The 27,941-nt window shown below is 30.9% G+C and overlaps 3 protein-coding genes and 1 non-coding gene across 8 annotated transcripts; 3 read left to right on the forward strand and 1 right to left on the reverse strand.

Annotated features, from left to right (window-relative positions):
• On the reverse strand, positions 85 to 157 carry TRNAE-CUC. The gene has a single exon. It is a non-coding gene; the product is annotated as a tRNA-Glu (tRNA).
• Positions 7,809 to 14,658, forward strand: LOC109356855 (AMSH-like ubiquitin thioesterase 3). 3 transcript variants are annotated; one of them, XM_019600460.1, is made up of 15 exons: positions 7,809 to 8,072; positions 9,270 to 9,334; positions 9,429 to 9,504; positions 9,613 to 9,813; positions 10,043 to 10,134; positions 10,776 to 10,881; positions 10,968 to 11,014; positions 11,346 to 11,676; positions 11,814 to 11,903; positions 11,996 to 12,058; positions 12,566 to 12,640; positions 12,739 to 12,801; positions 13,146 to 13,198; positions 13,827 to 14,056; positions 14,302 to 14,658. In XM_019600460.1, exons 1-14 carry the CDS (start codon positions 7,974 to 7,976, stop codon positions 14,005 to 14,007), a joined length of 1,542 nt encoding a protein of 513 aa, XP_019456005.1. In that variant the 5' UTR covers positions 7,809 to 7,973; the 3' UTR covers positions 14,008 to 14,056; positions 14,302 to 14,658. The 3 variants fall into 3 exon arrangements, with proteins under 3 accessions (XP_019456005.1, XP_019455996.1, XP_019455986.1); XM_019600451.1 differs by having other exon boundaries at positions 14,347 to 14,648; XM_019600441.1 differs by having other exon boundaries at positions 13,827 to 14,320.
• Positions 16,863 to 19,672, forward strand: LOC109342761. Its single transcript, XM_019580751.1, has 3 exons — positions 16,863 to 17,111; positions 17,353 to 17,603; positions 19,164 to 19,672. Exons 1-3 carry the CDS (start codon positions 16,914 to 16,916, stop codon positions 19,489 to 19,491), a joined length of 777 nt encoding a protein of 258 aa, XP_019436296.1. The 5' UTR covers positions 16,863 to 16,913; the 3' UTR covers positions 19,492 to 19,672.
• LOC109356867 (importin subunit alpha-2-like) lies at positions 23,370 to 27,536 on the forward strand. 3 transcript variants are annotated; one of them, XR_002108797.1, is made up of 11 exons: positions 23,370 to 23,736; positions 23,899 to 23,995; positions 24,165 to 24,256; positions 24,357 to 24,488; positions 24,572 to 24,757; positions 24,852 to 25,015; positions 25,106 to 25,184; positions 25,465 to 25,593; positions 26,212 to 26,339; positions 26,423 to 26,868; positions 26,939 to 27,536. XR_002108797.1 is itself a non-coding variant. In XM_019600483.1 (11 exons), the coding sequence occupies exons 1-10, from the start codon at positions 23,530 to 23,532 to the stop codon at positions 26,796 to 26,798; spliced, it is 1,590 nt and encodes a 529-aa protein (XP_019456028.1). In that variant the 5' UTR covers positions 23,370 to 23,529; the 3' UTR covers positions 26,799 to 26,810; positions 26,921 to 27,536. The 3 variants fall into 3 exon arrangements, 2 of the variants coding, with proteins under 2 accessions (XP_019456028.1, XP_019456017.1); XM_019600483.1 differs by having other exon boundaries at positions 26,423 to 26,810; positions 26,921 to 27,536; XM_019600472.1 differs by having other exon boundaries at positions 26,423 to 26,810; positions 26,927 to 27,536.

Raw genomic sequence — 27,941 nt, forward strand, 5'->3', positions numbered from 1 at the left:
ACAGAGACTTGAACCTTAAACCTCAAGAATTGACTTTATCTCCTGAATGTTTTAAATAAAAAGTAAAACAATAAAAACCTTAATTTCCGTTGCCGGGACTTGAACCCGGGTCTTTCGGGTGAGAGCCGAATATCCTGACCAACTAGACTACAACGGATTTGTGTTATTTTGTTAGAAACATCTTATATGATCAACTACATTATATTAGCATCCAGCGTTTATTCTTAACTGCAGCTGCAAAAAGATAAATTCCAAAAAGGGAGGAATTGCACTTATATGTTCTAACATTCCAAAATAAATTATGAAATTGCACTTAGTTTCTGTTTGGACTTTAAGAAATCAATACTAAAAAAACCTGGTAACATGTTTTACACTTTTTAATATGTTGTCAAATGTCATCATATTTTTTATCATACTAACAAAGGAGTTTTATAGATTTTTCACTATGAACTCAAATGATACTAAAATTACGAATTTTGGTTGAGAATTAAAAAACTTGACAAAAAAACCAAATAGTCTAGCTACAATGAAAAAACAAAGTTAAAAGGATAACTAATATCATGAATCCAAATTTTAATCTTATTGTTATGTCTTTTATCATAACATCATTATTACTAAGTCATACATTAATCAACTATGTGTAAGTTTGGGTTAAAAATAAAACAACTCATTTTGATTTTATTTGAAAATCAACTCACTATTTACTTTAATAAACTTAACTCATAAAGTGAGTTGAACTTCAACTAAATTGAATTCAATAAATAAAAAATCAAACTTAATGCAAATATAATTTGACCCATTACATTAATGAAATGACTGAATGATATATAAATACATGTATATATATACATATATAGGTAGACAATGTTTAAATTTATACCTATTATATACATATTTCAAAAAATATTTTATAATTTTAATGTATGTACACTTCTATATAAATATATATATATAATATTAAAATTAATATTTTAATATAAATTATTTTAAAAGTGTCCTTCACTTTTAGGGATAGCAACGCGTGCGAATAAACACAAATAATAGTTACCTATTATCATTTCCACACTTATACGGGTAGATACAAATATAATTTCCGACTACCAAAGTCATATATTATATTCCTTATAAAATAAATTTTTCATGAGTTATTTTTTGACATTTTCAATGTCAATCACTTGTTAGCTAAAATAAAAACATCAAAAACAACATCGCTTAAAAATAATGTGTAATGTGTATCACCAAATTAAAATATACAAGTTAAAAAAATTCAAATTATATTAAAGTAATTCCATATATTGTGAGTACTAGGGGACACGAATACTATTATACACATGCATGCTATATATGTTATGTGTACTTTGATGAACCCGATTCTAAAGCTCTATGAGTACCCGTCTCTGACTCGTACACTCATATAGAGTGTACACATAAATGACATTAATTTGAGTTCACTACCGGATTGAAATTTTAATTGAATTGTAAAATTAGTTCCTATTTAATTTGGTATAAAACTCAAATTAAGTCAACCCTTAATTATTAAACACGGCTCAACTCATTTTTACCATTGTTTTATTAACTAATTTTTTTTAATTAGTATTGCATGTAGAGATGGCAAAACGGCCATTGTCCGCAGGTGCGCCCATATAGCCCACATTTTTTTGCGGGCAGGGCATAGAAATTTTGCCCATTTGCCCGTTTCGCCTGGCCCATTTTGCCCACTAAGTTTGCGGACATTTTTGTTGGGCATGCAGGCGGCCCATAAACATAATTTAAGGAAAAAGTAAAAAATATTTAAACAAGTTATGATGTAAGTGATTTTTAATCCCTACAAAAATTGTAATATAATGTGATTTGTTAAAATTCATATAAAATATCAAACTTTTTGTTAATTTTTTATCTTCAACTACTTTATTTATTTTAATTTCATTTATTATATGATTTTTTTATTTTTTTAAATTATTTAACAATGTCTGCAAGCCTGTTAGTCCGTTTTAAAACGGGCAGGTCATTAAATTTTGTCCGTTAACCAATGCGAACATGCTCGCGTCCGCTTAAATTTTTGTGGGCATTTACGGGCGCGGGCTAAATGGACCGGGCGGCCCATTTTGCCATATCTAATTGCATGCAATTACTCAAAACAATTGTACTACAAATAGTATCTTTCACCGTATGTGTAAAGAATTAATTCTTTTTGAGATACATAATTGTTTGTATCAATTAATATCATTCACAAGAATCAAATCATAATTTTGGTCTTTCTGTAGTCTAGTAAAATATTACGAACCAACTTCTTAGTCAAGTCATTTGAATTAAATATTTGTTACATTTGTTATTAACTAAGATATTTTACTAAAAAAATAAACAAAAAATAATGAAGAAAAATGTGTGCAATAATAGTGTAAGAGTTTTCTATATTGTCGGTCTATTATCTATGATTTATTTTTAATCATAATTGACTTTTCTAAAAGTAATCCAAATTAATATTAAATAATATGTTGAGTGTGAATAAATATTTAGTGTAATATTTATGCATTTACAATATAAAGATATATACACAGTCAATGCATCATCTACCCTTGATTTTGATTATTTTTTATGAAGAGTCAATGAAGATGGAGAGTGAATGATAAATGATGCAATGACAATATAAAAAACTTTTACATTATCATTGTATACATTTTTTTCTTATAAATATTTACATGATATAGTGAATATATATTATGCTCTAAATTATATGTGATTAGGACCCGGTCCTACCCGCTCAATTAATTTGGCGCAAACATAATATGACCCAAATAGGATTGAGTCTCATCGGATCTAGTGTTAGGTTCCAACTAGTAAGTTACCCGTGCATTTACACGGGACAATAATTTTTATCGCATAGTTAATAATATTCATATTACTCGTATATTTCATATGAGAGTGATGAAGAGCTTTGAAAGCATGATGTTAACATATATTGTAGAGAGAAAAATAATGATTAAAAACATAATTAAATGACCTAAACATTTAGAAAACATAAGAATTTGATGGTAATATTAGATAATTAAAAAGCAAATATAACAAATCAGAAGTAAAATAGTGAAAAACAATGCGAAAATTAAAGAAGCTCTTTAGACAACAAAACTTTTAAAAGGCAAGAAGCAAACCATATGTACGAGTAACTAAAATGCCCGTAAATTTTGAACATTGAGAGGTATTCTTTACACGACCACATGTGTACTGCAAGGTTAATCATTGAAAAGTATGAGGAAATATTAAATGACTTCTTAGTATTGAGAAATAATATATGTATTACTTTGAAAACTTCTTAAAAGATTGTGTAAATTCTCAATGGTGAAAATGAAAATATTGAATGCAATGGAAAGTAGCATTAAATGGAAAATAAAAAATATTCTTAATTGTGTACCCAAATAGAAAAGTAAATAAAAAATGTTATTACATATGCACAATTAATTGAACATATAATCAGTGAAGAGTCTTATGTAAAAATTTAAACAATAAATAAAACTTTTAAATTGGAACAATAATAATTTAATTCAAAAATGACAATTAAATCACTAAATATTTTAATTTCTTACATTCGGGAACTGGAAAATTGGTAAAAAAAATGTTTTACATATGAAAATAAGTAATTAACTAAATGTTAATCACTTTATAATCATATATTTGGATGACTAATAAATAAAATAAAAGTTATGTTGTCCATTGTTAATATTGTTTTTTAAGATATGTTCCATATTGTTACTATTTAATATTGCAATACTAACATGTCAATATTATAATCAAATCTAAACTCTAAAAAATATATACATAATGGGCATTACTTAAATTAAGGAATCATAAATAATTAAAACAAATATAAATCAAATATGTGTTACAATACATATAATTTTATATATCTTATGATTGTTTTTAATATAATGAATGTGGAAGAATCAATTTCATTATCACAATTAAATCAAATCAAAGATATGACTTTATTTTAAGCAAAAAATGTTGATTTTTAATAAGGGTCAATGATATTATACATTTATATATATAATGAGTCGTGTCTAAAATTAAGGAATCAGAAATAACTTTGATTGAAATTGTATTAGTATTTGAATTAGTCATTTTCCTAAAATTATTATTCTATTTTTGGTGGTTGATTTTACCTGCAGGAAAGAGATAGAAAAAGACATTGTTATACTTTATATTGTTCTATATGAAGATGAAGGACATGAGACCTTATAATGTATTGAGCAACACATCATTATTATATTAATTTAGAAATCAACAATAAATTTATAACTCATTATTATTTGACTATAAAATAAGATTAATTTCAAAAGTATTATTATTATTTGACTCTAAAATAACTACAAACAAATAAAATTTAGAAATTGTTACTATTGTTACTACTCTTAATAACTACTAACAAATATAAATAATAGAAAATTATTATTATTATTTTTTATTATATTTCTTATTGTTACTATTTGAATACTACAACAATAATATTGCAATATTAGAATCAAATCTAAACTATAAACAAAATATGTTCATAATGAGTTCTAACATTAAGGAATACATATTTGTTATGATTTATAAATATTTCATATTACCTATTATATAATTAAACAATAAAGGGTAATAAATTTATATTTATAATGAACATGATCTAAAGTTTAGGAATTGGAAATAATGACTGTATTTTTATATTATATATCGTTATAAAATGATTGTACTTTAATATTATATAATGTAACAACTGCATATTAATGTTACTTAATGTAATGGCTGCATTGTAACTGTGTGTATGGAAGAAGTTAATTTGCTAAACATTTTAATGATTTTATATTAAATAAATTTTCAAATACGTACATGACCAATAAATGTTTCATAACGTAGTGAAAATATTAATTAAATAAATTTAAAATAACATACATGAACAACAAATGTTTCATAACGTAATGAAAATATTAATCAAGAAAATATTGATTATATATTTATATCTATAATGAGCAATGTCTAAAATTAAGGAATAAAAAGTATTTATAACTATGTATAATACTTAATTATATAATAGGTAATATGAAATATTTATAATTCATAACAAATATGTATTCCTCAATGTTAGAACTCATTATGAACATATTTTGTTTATAGTTTAGACATGATTCTAATATTGCAATGTTAAAATTTATTAGCTAAAAATATAGCTGGTACTTTCAGAACTAATATAATAAAATTTACAATTACAAACATATATATTAAAATTTATAAATGTGATTGTTACAATTCTACGGTTACAATTCCTTTTTTATAATTTGAATTTTATGAAAATATATTATCATACTGTTGCAATTCAAATATTATAATGATTGCACTTTATTATTATATAACGTATGTAATGATTGACCAATAAATGTTTCATAATGTAGTGAAAATATTAATTAAGCAAATTTGCACACGACATAAAATTCCTCTCCTCAAATAAATGCAAATAATAACATACCTTAAATTGCATAATTTTCCATCTTAGAATATTGATTCAATTACAGTTGTGATCTTGAATCAATTTTCTAATTGATCAAATTGAAAGATTGAAAGTCTTAAGTACAATATTATACTAATATTTGAATTAGCCATTTTCCTAATATTGTTACTCTATTTTAGGTGTAAAATATCAAAATATTTATTAGCTAAAAATATAGCTGGTACTTTCAGAACTAATAGAATCAAATTTAAAATTACAAACATATATATTAAAATTTCTAAATTTGATGGTTACAATTTTACGGTTACAATTCCTTTTTATAATTTGAAATTTATGAAAATATATTGTTACACTGTTGTAATTCAAATATTATAATGATTGCACTTTAATATTATATAACATTATGTAATGATTGACCAATAAATGTTTCATAACATAGTGAAAATAATAATTAAGCAAATTTGCACATGACATAAAATCTCTCTCCTCAAATAAATGCAAATAATAACATACATTAAATTGCATAATTTTCCATGTTAGAAAATTGATTCAATTACAGTTGTGATCTTGAATCAATTTTCTAATGGATCAAATTGAAAGCTTTAAGTACAATATAATACAAACTAAACTATATAATAAAAAATATAATCTTAAATCAAAATACAAATCTTTTATACATCACAAGATGACATTAAACACAAGAAAAATGATATTATCACAAAATGTGTCAAAATAATATCAAAATGACTATTAAAACACGTACAATTTCTTGCTCTAGTTTAGGTAAGATAACATGTAATACATTCTCTAGTGTTTATTTTTAAACATTTATTTATTTACAAATTGAAAGGAAAATAATCAAAATACCAAATTTTCATGGACTATTATCTTTTTCTTCCTCTGTATCGTCTATCGTTGTTGACGCCATTTTCAACAATTATATTACAACCTGGTAAAGACAATTCATATGCTCTTTGTTAAAATAATGATTACTTTTAGTAGAAAAATCTACAACAAAATATTAGATATACAAATATATAGAAAACTAACCTACAATAATGCTTCAAGGGTGAACCAACAATAAGAGACATCAAAGTGAAATGAAATGAAATGGAAGAAGAATAGGAACCAAGAAGATAAAAAATTGGTGGAAGATAAGAAAAGTGATAAAATGAGGGAGTAAAAAGTAGAGAGATGATTCTATGCTTTAGAATAAAATGTGAGAGAAAGATATGAAAGAATAGAAAAAATGTTTCATAATGTAGTGAAAATATTAATTAAGCAAATTTGCACACGACATAAAATTCCTCTCCTCAAATAAATGCAAATAATAACATACCTTAAATTGCATAATTTTCCATCTTAGAATATTGATTCAATTACGGTTGTGATCTTGAATCAATTTTCTAATTGATTAAATTGAAAGATTGAAAGTCTTAAGTACAATATTATACTAATATTTGAATTAGCCATTTTCCTAATATTTTTATTCTATTTTAGGTGTAAAATATTAAAATATTTATTAGCTAAAAATATAGCTGGTACTTTCAGAACTAATAGAATCAAATTTAAAATTACAAACATATATATTAAAATTTCTAAATTTGATGGTTACAATTTTACGGTTACAATTCCTTTTTATAATTTGATTTTTATGAAAATATGGAAGAATAGAAAAAAGTGTGAGAGAAAGATAATGAACTATTATGTTAAATTGCAATAAATAGTAAAGACAATTTTTCATCTTATGTGTGAGGTGAGGTTGCACAATAAGAAGTAGAGAACTTTTTAGAGGAAAATTTTGCATAAGATATTGACATGTGTCACTTCTTATGATCACTAAGTTATCATGTTTGTATTTGTTTTGAATATAGAGTAATAACATTTGTTTGGTAAACAAAATATGATTGACTATCTAATTTTTTACCATATATACATAATTAACAATATATATACATATATCAAATTATATATTCATAATAATAAGTAAAATATTAAGAATATTTTATCTAAAATATGTATCTATTATCTATACTATTAATAAAGGGAAAACACAAAATAACCACTCATCATGGTGTAATTTGTGTTTTCTTATTTTGCCCTCAATATCTTTTTATTTCTACCAAAAAACCATATAATATTATTTTCTTATTTTATCCTTATTATATTCTTATTTTAAAAGTGTATTTAAAAAATTGAATATTAGACTAATTGAATAAATTCAACCGTAAATTTAGCACAAAAAAATTATATTTGAATTTATAAAATACAAACTATACATTACAAATTATAATCCCAAAAATTAAAAGAATTGTGTTAACGTGTTTATCCTTGTTGTGTTATATTGGGTTACCTCACTATGTCGTATATGTTTGACATCACATTAAACTACAAATTCCCTCCTTCATCCAATTCCTGCAACTCACACATTTGATTAATCGATTGCCACTGTCATTGATTTACGTCGAAGTAGTAGTAGAAGATTACCAACATGGTGATCGATTTTGATTCAACCACTCGCAGAGTCGATGTTGATAATCGCATTCCCCTCCGCTATTATTATCGAATTGCCGATAATCTCCTCAAACAGGTTCCTTTCAAAATTCTCTATTTCTTCATCATCAATTGGAAAATACATTAGGGCTTTCTCCGATTTATCTAGAATCTTCTCGAAGCCTAAAATAGGATGGATCCTTTTTCATTTTGTTATAATATTATATGATTGAGGATGAATAGGTTTTATTTTTCACCGTAGATATATTTATTATATGCTTTTTGTTATGAAACCTAGTAATTTTTTGTTCATATTTAAGTTTGTTATGTTATGATTGTTATAAATCCTGTTCAAGCTCCGTTTGATAAGATGATGCTAATTTTTAAAATTAATAGCATATGAGGAAGATATTAAAGAAAGAATTAATATCACACTTCATCTGTTCGTTAAGCTTGATGCAATGTTAAAGTTATTGCTTAGTGATGATGAGATTACGGGTTCAAATCCTAGAAACAATTTCTTTACTTGGTGGGGCAAGATTGCTTATATCTACCCTTCCTAGACCCTACTAAGTGAGAGACTCGTGTATTGGGCCGCCCTTACTTCGCCAATTTGAAAAGATTGTCACTTTTTAATAGTTTGCTTTGTATTTTTTTTGACAATATTCTTCCGGCGGAGGTATACATACTTAAATTAAAGAAAATCTTAAGAACAAAAGAAGCCATTAATAAGACAGACGAATAAACATGAGAAATTCCAAATTACAGCCATGTAGACTGAATTTTTAGTGTAGCTAATTTTGTTGAAGCCAAATAAATATCAAAACAGAATTCTAAATGACAGATTTAACTAGACAATTTTTTTTCCATATATAGTATTGTTTGCAACAGGTTGAGCCTTGTTGCAATTGTAAGTTTGCTTGCCTTTTGACCTGAAGGTCATAAATTCAAATCCTAGAAGGAGCTCCTTCACTTGTGTGGGTAAGGCTGAGGCTGTGTACATCTACCCTCCTCGTACTCCAGTAGGTGGGAGTCTCGTACGCTGGACCATCCTTTTATAGCATTGTCTGCCACACGTGATGAGCATGCTGCATGAGTATCAGTGCCCTACTACACAATTTAGAAGCTCTTTGGGAATATCTCTTTTAAATTTATATGCCACCCTGTAGAAATATGTGCTTTATTGTCTTAAGCATTGTGCAGAATAACTTGAACTTTGATACACACATGTGGTTTTTCTATATAACCTTCTGGGTGAGTTCAATTGAGTGATGGATTTTATTCTTGTCGACAGGCAAGCATCTATCGCGAGGAGAAAAACATAGTTGATTTGTATATCATACTCATTAGATATTTAAGGTAAAAGATGAAAGGTCCATGAATTTCCTTTTTTGTCAACTGATAAGGTGTGTTAACTTGATTATAAACTTTTTTTTCTTGTTTTTTTTTCAAGTTTGGTTTCTGAAACTATACCATATCATCGAGATTACCAAGTTTCACTTCCCAAGGGAAGAGCAGCGCATAAAAAGGTGAGAACTGCTTTGCCACTTTTCATGTGCGTGTTTAATTTTTTAGTTTAATATTCTTCATATTTGATATTTGGTAATGTGTTCATTGGCCCGTCATTTTGCCTACAGAGATCACTAGCTGTTTTGGATGAGGTAGAATCTTTGAAGCCCGAGTTTAAACGCCGGTGGGAAAAATTGAATGACTCACGTGTAAAAGCTTCATTCCCCGAAGGTAATGGCTTCAGTAAGGCTTTGGAGAGTTCAGTGAATTCAACTTTGGAAAGGCCTTCTGTAAATAAAAGCTCTACCTTGAGCATGGATTTTAAACAGGTGAGGACTTGCTGATAAATTTTTTAATGCTCTGGGATCCTGAAGTTTGTCGATATTTTGCTTCGATGCCCAGTCTGATTGAGATACAATTTGAAGTGCTTGAAAATCTTCATTTTAGCCTGTGAAGAATTTTAGTTTAGTAAATTGCATAAGGCTTCAAATGTTCCTAATCTAATGTGCATGCATGTGGTTTACTGTTATCAATTCGTTTTTACCTTCATATTTGCAGCCTGCCGGATTGGGTTCACATCCTTCATGGAAATATAACAATAATATGTTAACTTCAAATTCCATGCCCATTGACAAGCAGTTTCAGAAACTGTAAGTTTTTCTTCCTAATCATGTTATATTCTTTTGGACTTTCTAAAATTTGAATGGGGCCTGCTAGTAAGAGCTGATCTTTGATACAAGTGAAAACTGGAAACTTTTGGGTTTTGACCATTCTGAGAAATTATCACATTGCTGGTCAAATTATGACCCATGCTCATTGTTTTGACTTCGCTTTTGTCTGTACTTGAATTTTCTTTTGTGCATTTATATATATGCCTGAGTGCATTTCATGTTCAAGGTTTTGCAGTTGCATTGGTTTCCTGTATACTCTTCCCCCAAAGCAAAAGTAACGACTGAACAAATTAGGGAACAAATAAGAGTATTTATGCATTTTTTGCTATAGGCAGACAAAACTTACCGTGTTAACTGCTTCTATAACCGACTGTATCAAATTCCAGTGCTTTATTTTAGTGTCTTGGTTGTTCATGTACTTTTTCAATTCATAATGCCACTTTCATTCAGCAAACCTGTTGTGTGTTAGTGTGTACTACCTTTTTGCTGTTTTAGCAGCATACATGTTTTATATTATGCTTGTTATTTGTGGAAGCTCTGTCCTTTACATTCAAGATATATTTCAAAAAGAATGTCATGTTGGAGGAGGAAATATGATGATTGTTCTTTATACTATGCAGATCTGTTGGTCTACCTCCTCCAAAGAAGGAGACTTTGTCCAGACACTCATTTTTGGGGCCAAATGGTCTTCAGGGCCAATGGCTTGGACCTAGTACGGAAATAAAGGTAAAACTGAAGTGTGGCTTTCTAGTGTTTCATAAATGTGAATTATCTACATTTCTAATAGAATATTGATATTTGGTGTTATTCAGGTTCAATATCCAAGCAGTAATGATCTGACACATGACAAGGATTCAAGGTTTGACTTATTTATTCTAATTTGGGAGATTGAAGTTATCTCCCTTTCCCGTTTCCTATATTCATGCTAGGCAAATTGCATAATCGTCATTCCCATCTTTTGCATTCTGGAATCTGTTTTTTATTTCTCTTCCTATTACATAGAGTACTTCCTTTATCAAAACTGTTCTTGTCATTTCCCTTTTTTAGTATGCTTGTAAAGCAATCTGACAATGACAATAATATGCTGAAATATACAAGTGTCAAATACCATTCTAAAGTGTTTTGTTCAGCGTTGTTTCTCTGAAATATAATTGCCCATTCACTAACTATTTTGACATTCATGGTTATAGCCTGAATCGAGCTGGGCAATATGAACTTGTGGCAGTTAAAGATGTTGATCAAGGACCAGTTACTTCCACACTGGACTCAATTCTCTCCTTGGATGATGGTCGATGGTTGCGTCCTGCTGTCGAGTCCTGCTCTCCTGTTTTAACTGAATTAAGGGAGGACCCTTTCCAGTTGCTCAACATCAAGCAACCTCTGCCTCCTCCTGTTCTTGCTCAGGTGTACCCGGAACATGCCCCTATTCCTCCTTCAAAAGTTGCAGATCCACGGCCCGGACCAGCTAAATCATCTCAGGATTCGGGAGCTGGTCCAACTACATATCAACACCTACATATTGTAAGCCAATTTTAGTTTTCTAATACGAGCTTGCAGCAAATGTCTTGGATTCCTTTGCTCATTCATCGTATGTGTTCTTCTTTGTGTTTAGTTCTTATACCCGGAAAAAGTGACTATGATTTGAATTTGTGTTGCAGCCTATCAAAATGATGGAAGATTTTTTGAGACTGGCTTCGGGAAACACACGGAAGAACTTAGAGACATGTGGTGTTCTTGCAGGGTCCCTGGTAAGGAGTCAAATTTTTGTGTACTTATTGTAGAGAATCTCTTGAATGCTAATTTTAGTCATTCTTTGTGCTTGCAATTTGTGTGGCTCTAGAAAAACAGGGTTTTCCATATCACTACACTTATAATCCCAAAGCAGGAATCAACTTCAGACTCGGTAAGATATTGCTCATATTTAAGTTCATGAATTTCAGTTTTCTGTTTTAAATAATTATGTAGGCCATTCTTCTTTCTGACTCATGCTCCTTATTAATGCCATTGTTAAAAAGGTTCCATTTACATCCTGTCGGACAAAATAAAACTTCAACACTGCTTTGAAGTTGTGATGCGCAGATGTGGTGAATCTTGCATAATTTGAAATCATTGGCATCTGAGATTATTTCTCAACATTTTTATTCGGAATGCCTGCTTCTACCTCCATTGTTACTGTAAATCATATAATAGAATTATTCATACTTATTTTTAAAGCAACTAGTTCTTTAGTAATTTTAATGATGCATGTTATATATTAATAGAGCTAACATATTATGAAGTACTCATTGAAAGTGGGAGATTAAAAAAACTGTAATTTTCTCATGGTTCACTGCTGTTTCTTTATACTGTTCAATATAGTTTGATTATTATTCCACTCTGAGATAATGTATCTGATTAATTTATTGTTCAGTGCCAAACATTGAACGAAGAAGAAATATTTGAAGTACAAGACAGTTTATCACTTTTTTCTTTAGGTTGGATACATGTAAGTGCTCCATTGTCCTTTGCCGTTGATTTTTTATTTTATACTTTGTGTAAAGGCTTTAAATCCCAGTATTTATCTTATTTCTCTTTTGAATTCAGACACACCCATCACAGACTTGTTTCATGTCATCTGTGGATCTGCACACACATTACTCATACCAGGTAATAGATTTATATAATTTGAATTCTCTGTTTTTCACACTGTATATTAAGATGCTGAAGCAGTTGGTATAGCCTACTATTATTAACTATGGGCCTAAACAAGAAATAGTTGCACTAATTGTAGATAATATATTCTCTGTTGTGGTTGGGTAATAGTGTTGCATATTGTTAGAAAAATGAAAGATGATACTATGCTTCTCTCATGATTTTTAACGTAACTTGTATCGGAAATTCAGAATTTAATTAGAAGTACTTGCAACATTTGGTTTGCTGCTGCATGTAACATTTGTATATTTCATTTTAATTTTACATTGGTGCCTAACTGAAAGCATTTTTCATTTTAGATCATGTTACCAGAGGCAATTGCAATTGTCATGGCCCCTACAGATACAGACAGGTTTGTTTCTTGCATTCATGAATCATGATAGATTAAACAATGAAACATCTTCAATAACCCTGATCACTGTTCAAGCTTTGAGCTTCACTTTACACAGAATTTGTCCGGTTTCAGGCTTAGGGACTTTGAAATTAGTCCGGTTTCATATTATTGTCCAATAATATACCTGATCCCTTAAATTCAATCACATGGTCTTAGATTTGACTAGGAAATGATTTGCTATTTTGCTTGTTGGATATTGGGCATAGCCTTGAGTGTGGACTGTGGAGTGGACGAAGGAGAGATAGACCAGAGAAATGATATGATTAAGGATTTGCTTCTTCGGCTTCTTATTTGTTGGCCTGGGTTGTTAAGACATGAAACCTTTTACTTAGCAATTAATTGACTTCGAATGAGGAGCGTGAGGTCTTCATAAGTCCTAACAAGTGGCGTGCCAATAAATGATAGACCCTGTATAAATATATTTCGCGTGCCTATTACTGTATATCTGCAAGGCTGGCCTTTCATATGGAAATGAACGGTCTAATGTTATAGTATGGATACAAGATTTTAAGTTACGTCCTTTCAAAATAAAATAGTTGTTTCAATTTTTTTCATTCCGTCACTAATTAGAACTCCATGACTGCAGTCCACATGGCATATTTCATCTGTCTGATCCAGGTGGCGTGTCTGTCATTCGTAACTGTCAACAACGTGGATTTCATCCTCACGAGGAGCCTTCGGATGGAAGTCAAATATATGAGCATTGTTCTCATGTCTATATGAATGCTAACTTGAAGTTTGAAGTCGTTGACCTGAGAGAGAGATGATTGATTATGAGTTTGGCCTCTCTCAAGAATGTCTCTTCATGGATTACAGGTACAATGATATACAGCACATTCCCTACCAGCCTATCTGATTCCATGTTCAAAATTGTATCGGTAAAAATGGATTTTTTTTGTATTTATGGAACTATGAGATAGAGAATACAGATGACCGATCCCATGAATTTGTATTATACCAGTAAATCTGTGAAAAGATAGTTGTGTAAGTTTAGTAATACTTAATGCATGAGGAATGAAACGAGTTTCGAGGTGGTTTATAACATTCCTCTCTGTTGACAGAAAACTCATACTGTCAATTGATTTGCCAATGATGGTTACTGGCAGGATTGAACTACATTGGCACAACAGGTTCTGGCTTTGATTCTTGCTGGTGATAATTGGTTGTGTACTCTTAGTTGTGAAACATTTATTCACCTTTTAAGCTGAAAAATAAAGTAGTGATCACAAAGATATCACTATTGAACGATCCTTTAGTTCAAGAAGACCTACTCTTCATGCAAGCATCAATAAACTATACATGTAGAAAACATAAGAGCATCTACCCGAACACAGAGCTATAGTTTTCTACGTTGCCTTTTACTACAGGAAATAGCCAACAACAATCTCTTCAGTACATGTTGTTCCATCCACTAGAACCACGCATCCTTGTACAGTTGCAAAATCTAGGATTTTCTTATTTTGGTTTGTTTCTTTTCATAAATAGCTTTACCTGACTTCTGAATCCCCACTATAAGTGTGAGCCTCATGCATTAGACCACCCTTTAAATAGTTTTCCCTGATTGTTGGGACACCTGATTTTTAGCCACTAATTCAACCTTGTCAGACAGAAAACATCAAAGTATTTTTTTTACAGAAGAATTTATATTATTATGACTTACATTTACAATTGAAGCTACATGAACCAAACTAACCCTATCAATTGGATGAAATTGAAAACCCTTATGGAGATGGGTGCACAATGGCAAGTAGCTGGTTGTATTTTGATCCACTTGTGTAGCCGTGTCACCTTTTGCTTGGTAACGTTTGGCACAACAATTACTATGACCACTTAACAAAAGGATATCTGCTATCCCACAAAGGTGTGTCACTTCATTTGTCACTGTTTGTGATTAGTTGAAAAATTATATTTGAAGTTAAAAATTAAGTATTTTTCTGAGTAATCACAAACAATGATACATGAAGTGATACATTTTTTGGGATAGAAAATTTTCACCTCTAACAACATTTTCTACATTTAATCCAATTAATTCTTACACTTCAATTATTAGTGAAATTAGTTATTTCATCAATTCTCAGGGGAAAATAAAATAATTTAGACACGTGTCCCCTGTGTTGAATATTAAGCTGGATTTGGTCGTGTTTTAGCTTTTTTTGACAGTTGAATACTTGAATTCATGCTATTTGCCTATTTGTATTATCTATGCCTTGGCATTGGAAGCAATACTCCTTTTTGCTGAATGCAATTTGTATATTGTACAAAGCTTATTTATTAAATAAAAACCCCAATGGCCCAATATAAAGTGGTGCCCAGAACCAATATTGCTTCCATTCACGGTCACTCTAAGCCAAGGTGCCCACCACCTCTTACAATCATCAAATAAAGGCAAACACTGCTAATAAAACAAATCAACATCCAATGACCTCCATTTATCAATTCATTCTACATCAAAAAAAACAAAAAAAGTAACAAATATAATATAACATTTTTATCTTTTAGATATAATAAAATAATATTTTTATTCTTAAAAACATTCCCATATGGTGAAATATATGTGTTGGAGAGTAACATATACATGTCATTGGTGGGTGATTAGGTTTAAGGGAAAATATTGAGAAGCATATATGCGCACCCTCATCATTATGTGCCACGACCACCGGGTCTATATATAAGCAACATTTTTAGTCATTATCCACATCATAAAAAACACCTTTTGGAACATTTTCTTTGTTGCCTTAGACAAAGAATATTAAGATCCACAGAACAAGAATAACCGTCCTTTACCATCACCTTTCTAATATATTGCTTTCCCCCAAATCTTAAGCACATAATTCTTTAGCTTTCCAATATATTTAACAAATTACAAATAGCAAAATTGTCCAAAAGTTCTTTGAGTGAAAAAACGGTATTAAAGGATTAAATTAACCAAAAAAATTTCAAACCAAATTGTACTTCAACTTGCTATTATCTTTTACTTTCTAGAATAAAAATATAAAGACTGCCTAGTGTTACTAAATTATCACTACGTGTAAGAGTTGGGAGGCTTAAGACTTAGAGAAAAGGAAAAGCATAATGTTAAAGGATGAGGATCACATTATGTCCTATTCTTTGTCCTAAGCTAATCACATATTAACACATAAATAAAAGAAATTTTTAAAAATAAAAAGTAACACTATAATTGGTTTGAGACAAGGATTGTGGACATGTCCAATACATGTGATCTTTGTCTAATGTTCAATTGCTTGGTGTGGAATGAAGATCTCCGGTCCCATTTTGTGTCCTCATTTATATTAAAATGTATCATTCAGTTAAATAAAAAATCATTAAAATAAATTTATATTATTTGGTATAAATTTATTAGACACGTGAGAAATAAGACTTTTTTTTGGATAAATGATCTATGTTGGCTTGTTGTGTCATGACTCATGAAGACTAGCTTTATCAACTCATCTTCATCACCTAGTACCCTTTAAAACTTAACTTTTAGTCAGCCCCAACTAACATTATTGCTCTTGTGTGAATGCTTAGTATTAAATCCTACAACCTTCGAATCCTTAGTCTTCAAGTAACCTTTGCTGTTTGCTCCAAGCTATTCTATAACTCTTCCTTCTTGCTCTTAAATATTCCATGCAGAACATAAACATTCATACCCTTCATCTTCCATTTCTTCTATATGACTATGAACTGTATATTCTCCCAAACTCAAACAACAACACCAAAAATGGCTGTAACACATGCTGACCTTGAACCAAATTCAGGAACAACAGTTTTGAGAAGCAAAATAGGTACCTTGCTGATGGTTCTTCTCACAATCCTATTAGGCCTCTTTTGTTTCATTTTGTGTCTTATAGCAGAAGTGAAACGTTCTAAGGTATATTTTAATATGGTACAAAGTTACAAAAATTTGAAAAATATATATGTGTAAGAATATATAGGCCTCTTTTGTTTCATTATTGCATTATACATAGTTCATTTTCAATAATCATTGACTCTTAAATAAGAATAACACAAATGAATGATAGATAATACACTGTCAGTGCATAGATAAGAGAAACATATATTAACTTATGATGAGGTTTAATATAATCTCTGGTGGGTTGATGATATGGCAGGTGACATGGATGAACATAGGTGAGAATGAAAAGGGAGGTAGCTCTGAATGTGTTTACAATGGTAGTGGGAAAATGCCATTATTATGTGCTACTTGTGCTTTTGTTGCACTAGCAATTGTTAAGATTGTGGAGCATACTTGTTTGCTAATTGCAGTTAGTAAATCATCACCTGTTTTACTTAACTTGGATCCTGATTCTGCTTCTGTCAAGTCCTTAACATTCCAAGCTGGGTTTTTCTACACTACAGCCTGGTAAGACAAAGGCATTTAGTTGTCATGTTCTTCAACTATTGTAGAAAATATAGTTCTTTATTTCATGCTTTCTTAAAAAAGGGTGACCCAGTATTACTACTTAGTGGAATATAGGAAATTTGAACAACTTCTCCACTTACAGAGATAAATAGCTGTACACATGTATCATGCAAAAGTTGTAAGGTTATACTAGTGGCTAGTTCTAGTCCCTTTAAATAAGTAAGTTATATCATGAGCCTGTGGATCAAATTGATTTAAGATAAAAAAGATATTGAACTTGAGTTTTGAAGAATAGGGCCAACAGACGTAGAGATGGCAAAATGGGCATTGCCCATGGGCGCGCCCACATAGCCCGCATTTTTTGTGTGGGCAGGGCATAAGTTTTTTGTCCATTTGCCTGTTTTGTCCGGCCCGGTTTGCCCGCCAAGTTTGCGGGTATTTCCGTTGGGCATGCAGGCGGCCCCCGGGTGGCCCATAAACATAATTTAAGGAAAAAAGTAAGAAAATTTTAGATTAGTTATGGTGTAATGTGATTTTTAATCCCTACAAAAATTGTAATCTAATGTAATTTGTTAAACTTCATATGAAATATAAAAAATTTTGTTAATTTTTTATCTTCAACTACTTTATTTAATTCAATTTTATTTATTATATGAATTTTTTTATTTTTTTAATTATTTAAAAATGCACGCGGGCCGCCCGCAAGCCCGTTAGCCCGTTTTAAAACGGGCAGGACATTGAATTTTGTTCGTTAAGCAATGTGCGCATGCCCGCGCCCGCTTAAATTTTTGCGGGCGCAGGCTAAACGAGCCGGGCGGCCCGTTTTGCCATCTCTAAATAGATGAAAGGTAGAGGTAGGTGGCTTTGTCACATTGAATGGGAATATTTATAATTAGAATAAATACACATTTCATTTCTCTCTCTCATGTTTTTTCGATCTTACCTATATGAACTCTCAGAAATAGTAAAAAGTCAAAATGCTCTAAAAAATTTGAAATGTAAGTCAAATTAATTTTTTTAGTTTGTTGTACAATACCTAATAGAAATTATTTTGAACCATAATTAAAATTTTTAGTGACCATTTTTAGTTTTTTAATTTTTGAGGACCAAATTCGTAAGTACAAGAATAGATGAGAGATTTTAAGTAATCTTATAATTATGACAAAAGGTAATCTAACCACTACCATGATCTGAACTATAATTTAAAATCATTATCACTTCCAATTTGAAGTTCAATATACAACCATAACATGCTATGACCAAAAATGAAAATTTACAGAGCTTCTGAGCAATATTATAGCCAAAAGAAAAGATTTTATCAACACTTACTATGAGTTATAAAAATAAAATGGTAGTATTAAAATAAATCAAATTATTTTTATCTCTAATTTATTTTTCATCTTTTATCACACATATAAAAAAGTCCATCAAGAAAATAAAGAACAATTAAACACTGTAAAAAATTGGTTGTCAAAATAACATTTTCAAAAATAAAATTTGTGTATGAGACAATTTATAATACATGTCACATAAAGAGTTAACACATAATGTTTCTTGTAGGATTTGTTTTGCAGTTGCTGAGATTCTATTGTTACTAGGAGTGCTTGTAGAATCAGGTCATCTTAAGAATTGGTCCATGCCAAGAAAAAGTTGCCTAATCATTAGAGAAGGAATATTCTCTAGTGCTGGTGTGTTTGCTGTAATCACAGTTTTCCTAGCTTCTGGTTTATGCCTAACCACACTTCATGCTCAAAGAATATCACAAGACCTTGAAAATGTTCAAAGGGATTCTTCTGTTATCCATGTTTCTAATCCAACATGGCTTCAACAACAACATATTGCAACTGTTACCAAAGAGAATCTGGCCACAACAAGAGGGACACTATGATCTGCATTTTCAACTTTTCAATAAAATGTAAAAGTTTGTGTAGAGTTAGAGTAAGGAGTGTAAATATTTAGCTTTTGGTTTGGTCAAAGCTTAAGGTCATAGAAAGGGATGCATGCAAAGTGGAATATTACGTGTAAATTTTAGTAATATTGAGATAAGGTCCACTACTAACTACAACAAAATAGATGAACAACCATCATAGAATAGATATAAATTAAATAAGAATGTAGGATAAAGTACGTTAGAATATATTCTTCTATATATTTTGAACATAAAACATTCTTCTATATATATATATATTTGATGTTCAATCGTTCTTATATATAGTTTGAAGATCAAGTTTCCAACGTTGTGTTTGAAATTTTGTACATTTATGTATATGTCTTACATACTTCTTGTTTTTCTCTGTATGCCAGCATTTTAAAAATAAATTAAAAAAATACAACAATAAAAATAAATTTTTATGAAATAAAGATGACCTATTCATAATTTTTTTACAGCTATATCATTTTTTAGTACATTTATAACTATATAAAAAAATTTGTATTTTTTTTTAGATATTTTATGTCCGGAACAATCCTATAAATATTTGCATAACGTTTTAATATACGCTATATATTTGTCGCGTCTACTAACCCATGTTTTTAAATAAGAGTAAACTAAATATTACGAAATTATGTGGCCTAACTACTAATTCTCTTTATAATAAAAAATCTAGAGATAGACATATATATTACTATTTTTAAATTATACTAACCGATGACAACCTCTAAGGATGCCTTTAATTATATGGTCGCTTTAGCTTGAAGTCTTGAGCTTTTTAAATTGTAATTCAGTTTTTGTGAATTATGAGAAATTTGAGGTTGTTTTGGTGAGAGAAATGGAAAAGATTAGAAGGGGGAAACACCACAAGCAAGAATGCTTGATAAACTAGTATTATTCGTCACAAACTAGGAAACTTGATAAGAATTCATCATTAATGGCCACAACAATAATGAAGGTTTTTAGGAGAATTCTCTCAACTAAAATAAACACAAGGTTTTCTCAAAATTAAACTTGTTTTATTAATCAATAAGTCAAATATATAAATAGACAATCTGCCTTAGTGGAAATAAACTAAAGATAAGTTTAAAGATAAAATCCTAATTATCTTTGGATACTAAAAAAATAATATCTTATTTAATCAAATTTGAAATGCAAACGAAAATCCTAACTAATCCTAAGATAATGTGAAGATAATGAAATTTAAAATCCTAATTTATCAAGTAGATAAGATCTAATCCAATCTGATTGGTTTGTTGAGCCTTGAGCCTTGAACCGAACTTGCTTGATCTTTGGTGCTTGGCTGATGGCCTTGAGTTGGATTAGCCATGAGCCCTATTGAGATCTTTGGTTCACTTTGGGTTGCACCCTTGAGAGTCATAGCCGAGACCCTTGACTTGGTATGGTTGATTTGTTGAAAAGATAATGTTTGGCTAAGTTGTTGGTCAAAATAAATCTATCTTTACTTGAATCCTTAATTGTAACTGTCCAACCTCTTAATTTTATCTCCTTTGATTTAATCAATTTATTCATTGCCTTATCTCCGTGTTAAATTCAGATTATCCTTAGAGATAAAGTCCTAGCCGAACCCTCTCATCCTTATAGTTTGAGATGTGTCATGTCTTGTAAGAGTTTCATCATGCCTTGATTCCAATTGTCCCAATCAAACTACTTGGCCACGAATGAGTCATGATATAAAGGAATAAATAAGTTCCCAACCCTCCCATGATTTATTGAATTGAAATTATTTGAACAAAATTAAATCTAAGACTATGAGAATATAGTCTCATTAATTTGAATTAGAACAAATAAATAAATAAACTAAAAACCATCATAATTTCTTTCCAAGAATATAAACTCCAAGTGATTGTCCTCCACAAATTATAGGTTGTCTCCCCTTGATTCACATCATTAACATTATTAAAATTACCATATTGTTGATTGATTAACTTTCTTCTCACTCCCCATCATTGCCCTTGCATTTGGTGGATATTCCTACACGATTCCTATTATTTAATGGTCCTCATGCCAAATTATATTAATAAGATGTTGATTTAGTGATGCAAGATCTCGCTAGATCATTATAGAGATCAAAATGGTAAAGATTCAATTCTTGAGAGTAATACTTGTTGAGAGACAACTACACATCTTGAAGGAGATTAATTCCTTACTCATAAAAAAGAATATATTACATTTGGTAGTACAAAATTATGAAATTAAAATTAAGTGACTGCAATTTAGAAAGGAATTAACTACATAAAATTTTAATGTCCAAAAATAAACATGCGAGTTCCCAAAAAAAATAGTAATGGTGGGCATGCAAGTTCAATTGAACATCCAAAGAAAATGGTGAGAAGAGAAAAAAAAAAGAATAGATTTTTGTGATGTTTAGTATACTGTATAAAAGAAGAACGAGAGAAAATTAATATAAAGAAATATTTTATTTTATTTATCTTTTTGTTTGGTTGAATAGAAAATGAGAAAATAGTAATGATGTTGTAGTTCAAATTACAAAAATGTCTCTAAAATAACGAAAAAATACAGAAAAATATTGTTTTCTTATTAATTAAAAATAAAAGTTATAATTTTAAATTATAAATTATATTATTATTTTAATTAACATTTTCATTGATATGATATGGGATACAATTTCGGACAAGTGTTCATTGTCCGAATAAGGTTTTTTTTTCTCTTCTCACTTTCTTCTTGTAAGTATAGAGGAAAAAAATTTCTGGTCCACTCACTTTTTTGCTCTTTCCCTTCTTTCTCCTCTCTCAACTGAATAAGAGAAATTTCAGATTTCTTTTAGATTTCTCTTCCCATTTTCTCTCTTCTCTAACTCTACTATTCCAAAGGCCATGAACATGTTTGAAATATAATAAGATAACATTTAGCACTTAAACTGAAGTGTTCAAGAAAAGTTTTTGGAACCTAGATCGTAAAAAAACTGATAAAACCCAAGACAAAATAACTTCATTTAAAATAGAGTAAATTATATTCACACCCCCTGAGTTTTAGTGAAATTACACAAATCATCCCTCACTTTTCTACACCTACACAAACCTCCCATGGTTTTGTACTTTCATTACATTGACCACCCCCGTATAAGAAATAAGTGTAATCTTTTAAACAAAAAATGTGATAAATGCAATTAAGTTAAACAAAATATGATATATTGTGTAGACAAGTCTAAATAATATACAAATCAATTTATCTTTATTATTTTTGGTCCGATACAATACATTTATAAGAGTGATTTAAACAACATTTATTTATAATTGTTGATGCATTTTGTAACAAAATAATAATAAAGATACATTGATTTGTATATTATTTAGACTTGTCTACACAATATATCATATTTTGTTTAACTTAATTGCATTTATCACATTTTTTGTTTAAAAGATTACACTTATTTCTTATACAAGGGTGGTCAATATAATGAAAGTACAAAACTAAGGGAAGTTTGCGTAGGTTTAGAAAAATGAGGGGTGGTTTGTGTCAGTGTAATTTACTCTTTAAAATAACATTAAAATTAATTATACCATAATTAGAAAAACCACATTTGAAAATTAAAATAAACTTAATTAGTGATGAATTCAATAAATGATAGTTAAGATAAGTGAATAAAGTGTCTTTTTATACGATGAGATAATTTATCTCATTAAATCTAACTCATATTTAATATTTGTAATACTTTTCTTTTATAATATATTTTAAAAAAAAACAAAAAAAAAAAACATGTCAGAATAAAATATTTTAGTATAAAAAAATATTTTATTCTATTAAATCACTTTCTTTACGTTAATTCGAACGTTAGATGCAATTTTTAAAGCACTCAAACAAAACAAACGACACGGTACGAGTGAGTGTGAGTAACATAAATCTAGTACTTGTACCAGTAGGGTTTTTGTGTTCTTCGCGGTTAAAATATTTCGATCTTCAAATTCTTCGTCTGCTTTTGTTCCTTCTCTTTGTCCTTTCACCAACGAAACGATGTCGCTTAGACCAAATGAAAGAACCGACGGTCGCCGCAACCGCTACAAGGTTGCCGTCGACGCCGACGAAGGCCGTCGCAGAAGAGAGGACAACTTGGTGGAGATTCGCAAGAACAAGCGCGAAGAGAGCCTTCAGAAGAAGCGTCGCGAAGGCTTCGCAGCTCAACAACAGTTCGCCACTCCTCTCAACAACGCCGATAGAAAGGTTAGGGTTCGATCAATTGCGTTCTATGTTTTTCGAGATTCTTTTATTTTGATTATTGATCACAGTCGTTTGATCATTTGTTAGTGTTCTTCGATGTTAGGCATGTGGTGGTTATTTAGTTGTTGATGTGGTTTTGATGGTTGCTTTTGTCTGATGTTGCAGTTAGAGACTCTTCCTGCTATGGTTGCTGCTGTTTGGTCCGATGATAACAATATTCAACTGGAAACCACCACGCAATTTCGGAAGTTGCTCTCAATTGGTAACTCTGATGTTTGATTACAATTTTTATTCGCTAAATTGCTGTCTTGCTTTGATTCTATGCATTGATTTTATATGGCGGATACCTTCAACTATTGCTTCTATTGTTTATTTATTAAATTTCCGTGATGCTTTGCGTTGACGTGATGATTATGTTATTGATTTTGTAGAGCGGAGTCCTCCGATTGAGGAAGTTATTCAGTCGGGTGTTGTGCCACGTTTTGTTCAGTTTCTCGGTAGGGAAGATTTCCATCAACTTCAGGTTCGAATTTTGTTGTGTTGCATCTTCTTTGCCTTTTCCTTTTTGGATCCTTTCTGGTAGTGTAGAGTAGTTGAAATTTTTTATGTTGTGTTTTGTTTAGTTTGAGGCTGCATGGGCTCTCACAAACATCGCATCTGGAACTTCTGAGAATACTAAAGTGGTGATTGATCATGGGGCAGTTCCTATATTTGTGCAGCTACTTAGTTCACATAGTGATGATGTTCGGGAGCAGGTACATTATATTCAAATGTGGTACTGCATGCATTTTCTTTTACCTTCTTAATTGTGCTTAGTATTAATTCCATTGTATTTTAGGCTGTGTGGGCATTGGGAAATGTTGCTGGTGACTCCCCTAAGTGTCGGGATCTAGTTCTCGGACTGGGTGCCCTGATCCCACTATTGGCCCAGTTGAATGAGCATGCAAAACTTTCAATGCTGAGAAATGCCACATGGACACTATCAAACTTCTGCAGGGGCAAGCCACAGCCTCCATTTGAGCAGGTAACTTTCCTTTTCTTGACGTTGTTGCTTTATCTAACTTAAATGTCCAAGAATGCCTCTTCTCTATTCTCACTGCTCATATTTTGATGACCAGGTAAGGCCAGCTATTCCAGCTCTTGAGCGTTTGGTTTTCTCCAGTGATGAAGAAGTTCTGACAGATGCTTGTTGGGCATTATCATATCTTTCTGATGGCACAAATGATAAAATTCAAGCAGTTATTGAGGCAGGCGTATGTACCCGACTGGTGCAGCTCCTTATGTGAGTTTTAATTTTACTCTATATCTTATTAACAAAGGTTCTCTTGTCTCAAATGTTGATTGCCCTAAATTTGCATGCATTCGTTTTCAGGCATCCGTCTCCCTCAGTGCTGATTCCTGCTCTTCGCACAGTTGGAAATATTGTGACTGGAGATGATATGCAGACTCAGGTAATGAATTGTAAACTGCTGTAATGATCAGGATTCCGGTGGTAGTATTAAAATGAAGAGAGATGCAATTCTCAATCATCAGTCTTATCCCAATTGTTTCCAAATATTTTCTTAAACTCAGTTTTGTTCAAAAATCATGTAATGGTAGTCTTTGCATCTAAATGAAAAGAATTTAAAGTTATATATCTCTCATTGTATTATACTATTTTCACCCTCTTGTTTTATACATGTGTATCACCATTTTAAGAGTGTCCTATTTCTGATGGAATTTCTTCATTAGTGTATTATCAATCATGGTGCACTCCCAATCCTTTTGAGCTTGTTGACCCATAATCATAAAAAAAGCATCAAGAAGGAAGCTTGCTGGACTATATCAAACATCACAGCTGGAAACAAGGAACAAATACAGGTAAGTTAGTTAATGTCTTATTATTTGCTTCTCGGTTCATGTTAAATAATATGGTTAACCAAATATTCTAATTGTCCTAGTCAATATGTGGTACATGTTCTATTTTTATTTAAATTTATTCTCTCGATATCTTAATAAATGTGAAATTGAACTTTCAAAGCTACTACTAGACAGTGCCTGTCAAAAAAGTTACTAGACAATGTCTCAAGTTTCCAGAACGAGAATTAAGGTTTGATTGTTGTTGTCTTGCAATAAGGGGCATTGATAAGTAGTTAACATCTTGACATGGTGCAATTATAACTAAGGTTCAGTTAGTCCTTGGCTATACTAACTGGAGAAGAACGTGATTGTTGGACTGATCTCAGCCTCATCCGTAGAATAACATTTTCCCCTATTAAACACAAAACTGGAGTCTAGTATGCGTGGGACTGTTCCATTGATCTTTTGTTTTGCTGGAAGCAAGGGAAAGAATATTGTTTATCCAAAAAAGGCAATGGGTATTTTATATTTTCTATTTGGAATCTCACGGGAGTTTTAGTTTCTTTTGTTATTATAAAGCTTCAGTTGGTTTATTTGTTGAAAATTCTCATGACTCTGCTTTTATTTTTAAATGTGCAGGCTGTTATTGAAGCAGGTCTTATTGCCCCCCTTGTCGTTCTTCTTCAAAATGCTGAGTTTGACATTAAGAAAGAAGCTGCATGGGCAATCTCAAATGCTACATCTGGTGGTAGTCACGAGCAGATCAAGTATGAGGTTTTCTTTAATTTGTTCGTTATATTGCTTATGTTTAGAGTTACTGGTTCTCACTTATCTTATGTGGTTATATAAGGTACTTGGTGAGTCAGGGTTGCATAAAGCCTCTTTGTGAGCTGCTTATTTGCCCCGACCCAAGAATTATCACTGTCTCTTTGGAAGGCCTGGAGAATATTCTGAAGGTGGGAGATGCTGAGAAGAACCTTGGTAACACTGGAGATGTCAACTTATATGCTCAAATGATTGACGATGCTGAGGGATTGGAGAAGATTGAAAACCTACAAAGCCACGACAACAATGAAATATATGAGAAGGCTGTTAAGATTCTTGAAACATACTGGTTGGAAGATGAAGATGAAGAGACACTGCCTCCCGGTGATGATTCTCAGCCTGGTTTCAAATTTGGAAGCAATGAGGTCCCAGTCCCATCTGGTGGATTCAACTTTAGTTGAAGACCTGGAGAGGTAGCTGATTTATGTACCCTTCTTTATAAGGTCATAAATCATTATTTTGGCTCATTTGGTATAAAAATATTAGTATTGTTTCTTTCTAAACCATACAACCTCAACAATAATTGCAGGGAATTGGTTTGATGAAAGCCGGGGTTGATGCGGGGTGGCTGTTGCGGTCAAGTCTTTGGAGAGTCAGTCATGGGAACCATGAGTCTGGTTACAGTCTGGTCTGAGGTGCTGGGGTGGGTTAGTTTACATTTATGTGTCCAAAAGAGCAATCTGGTGGGTTCTACAGCAGCCTCATGACCCTAGTCCATTATGTTTGTTGTCTCGAAAATCAATATGATGTGTAGAAGTATCCACTATATGTTGCAGTAGTAGGGGAGCACGTATTCCGTGACACAATGTGTGTCACTTCATATAAGATGAGTTGTGATTGGTCAAAACAATATTTAATAATTAAACTTTTAATTTAAATACATTTTTTCAACCAATCGAAGTTGATGGCATATGGAGTGATACGTGTTGTGGGATAATATATGTGCTTCTCAGTAGCAGGGATTTGGGGGTAATGTATGGCTGGGATTTTCTTTAATGCAGCCTTGAGTCCCATGCAAAGGTCGTGGTCTTGGTAATTTTTTCTCGGTCAATATTTTACTTAGGTTGAATATATTGTTTTGAAACCAATTTTATGGTGCAATCACAAAGAATTGGTGCTGTTTTTGTGCTTGATTTTTATATACTTTTAATTCTAATGATAATCATTGATCGACATGCGCAAGGAAATCTTTTTCTTCTTAAATTTGCACGATGACTGATATAAAATAAAATACCAGTGAATGTTGGCTGAAAATAAAATATAATTCGTGGGCAGTAATCTTAGATTGAATATGAGGGGAGTGAAGGGAAACGCGATTATTTTCCCTTCCCTAGCTTGGTTGGAGTCTGAGAGGGGGAAAGTTTAAAAATGTTTAGCAACTGTCTCTGCCTTCTAAAAACCTTCCTCCAATAACAGGTTTATCTAAATTGTCACCTAATTACATGTTTTCAAATTCACTCAATATTTTCCATGTATTCATTAACTAGTTGTGTCGCAAATAGTGATTGATTTTATTTTGAACTCATGATCTATATACAACAATG

Source organism: Lupinus angustifolius, chromosome LG01 (genome assembly GCF_001865875.1).
Source record: "Lupinus angustifolius cultivar Tanjil chromosome LG01, LupAngTanjil_v1.0, whole genome shotgun sequence".
In the NCBI taxonomy this organism is placed as follows: Eukaryota; Viridiplantae; Streptophyta; class Magnoliopsida; order Fabales; family Fabaceae; genus Lupinus; species Lupinus angustifolius.

Coding starts and splice junctions, on each gene's coding strand:
- LOC109356855 (XM_019600460.1), top strand. CDS start 7,974: ATGGTGATCGATTTTGATTCAACCACTCGCAGAGTCGATGTTGATAAT. Junction 10,135..10,775: donor GACAAGCAGTTTCAGAAACT/GTAAGTTTTTCT, acceptor TATACTATGCAG/ATCTGTTGGTCTACCTCCTC. Junction 10,882..10,967: donor GACCTAGTACGGAAATAAAG/GTAAAACTGAAG, acceptor GGTGTTATTCAG/GTTCAATATCCAAGCAGTAA.
- LOC109342761 (XM_019580751.1), top strand. CDS start 16,914: ATGACTATGAACTGTATATTCTCCCAAACTCAAACAACAACACCAAAA. Junction 17,112..17,352: donor CAGAAGTGAAACGTTCTAAG/GTATATTTTAAT, acceptor ATGATATGGCAG/GTGACATGGATGAACATAGG. Junction 17,604..19,163: donor TTTTTCTACACTACAGCCTG/GTAAGACAAAGG, acceptor TGTTTCTTGTAG/GATTTGTTTTGCAGTTGCTG.
- LOC109356867 (XM_019600483.1), top strand. CDS start 23,530: ATGTCGCTTAGACCAAATGAAAGAACCGACGGTCGCCGCAACCGCTAC. Junction 23,737..23,898: donor TCAACAACGCCGATAGAAAG/GTTAGGGTTCGA, acceptor CTGATGTTGCAG/TTAGAGACTCTTCCTGCTAT. Junction 25,016..25,105: donor CGACTGGTGCAGCTCCTTAT/GTGAGTTTTAAT, acceptor ATTCGTTTTCAG/GCATCCGTCTCCCTCAGTGC.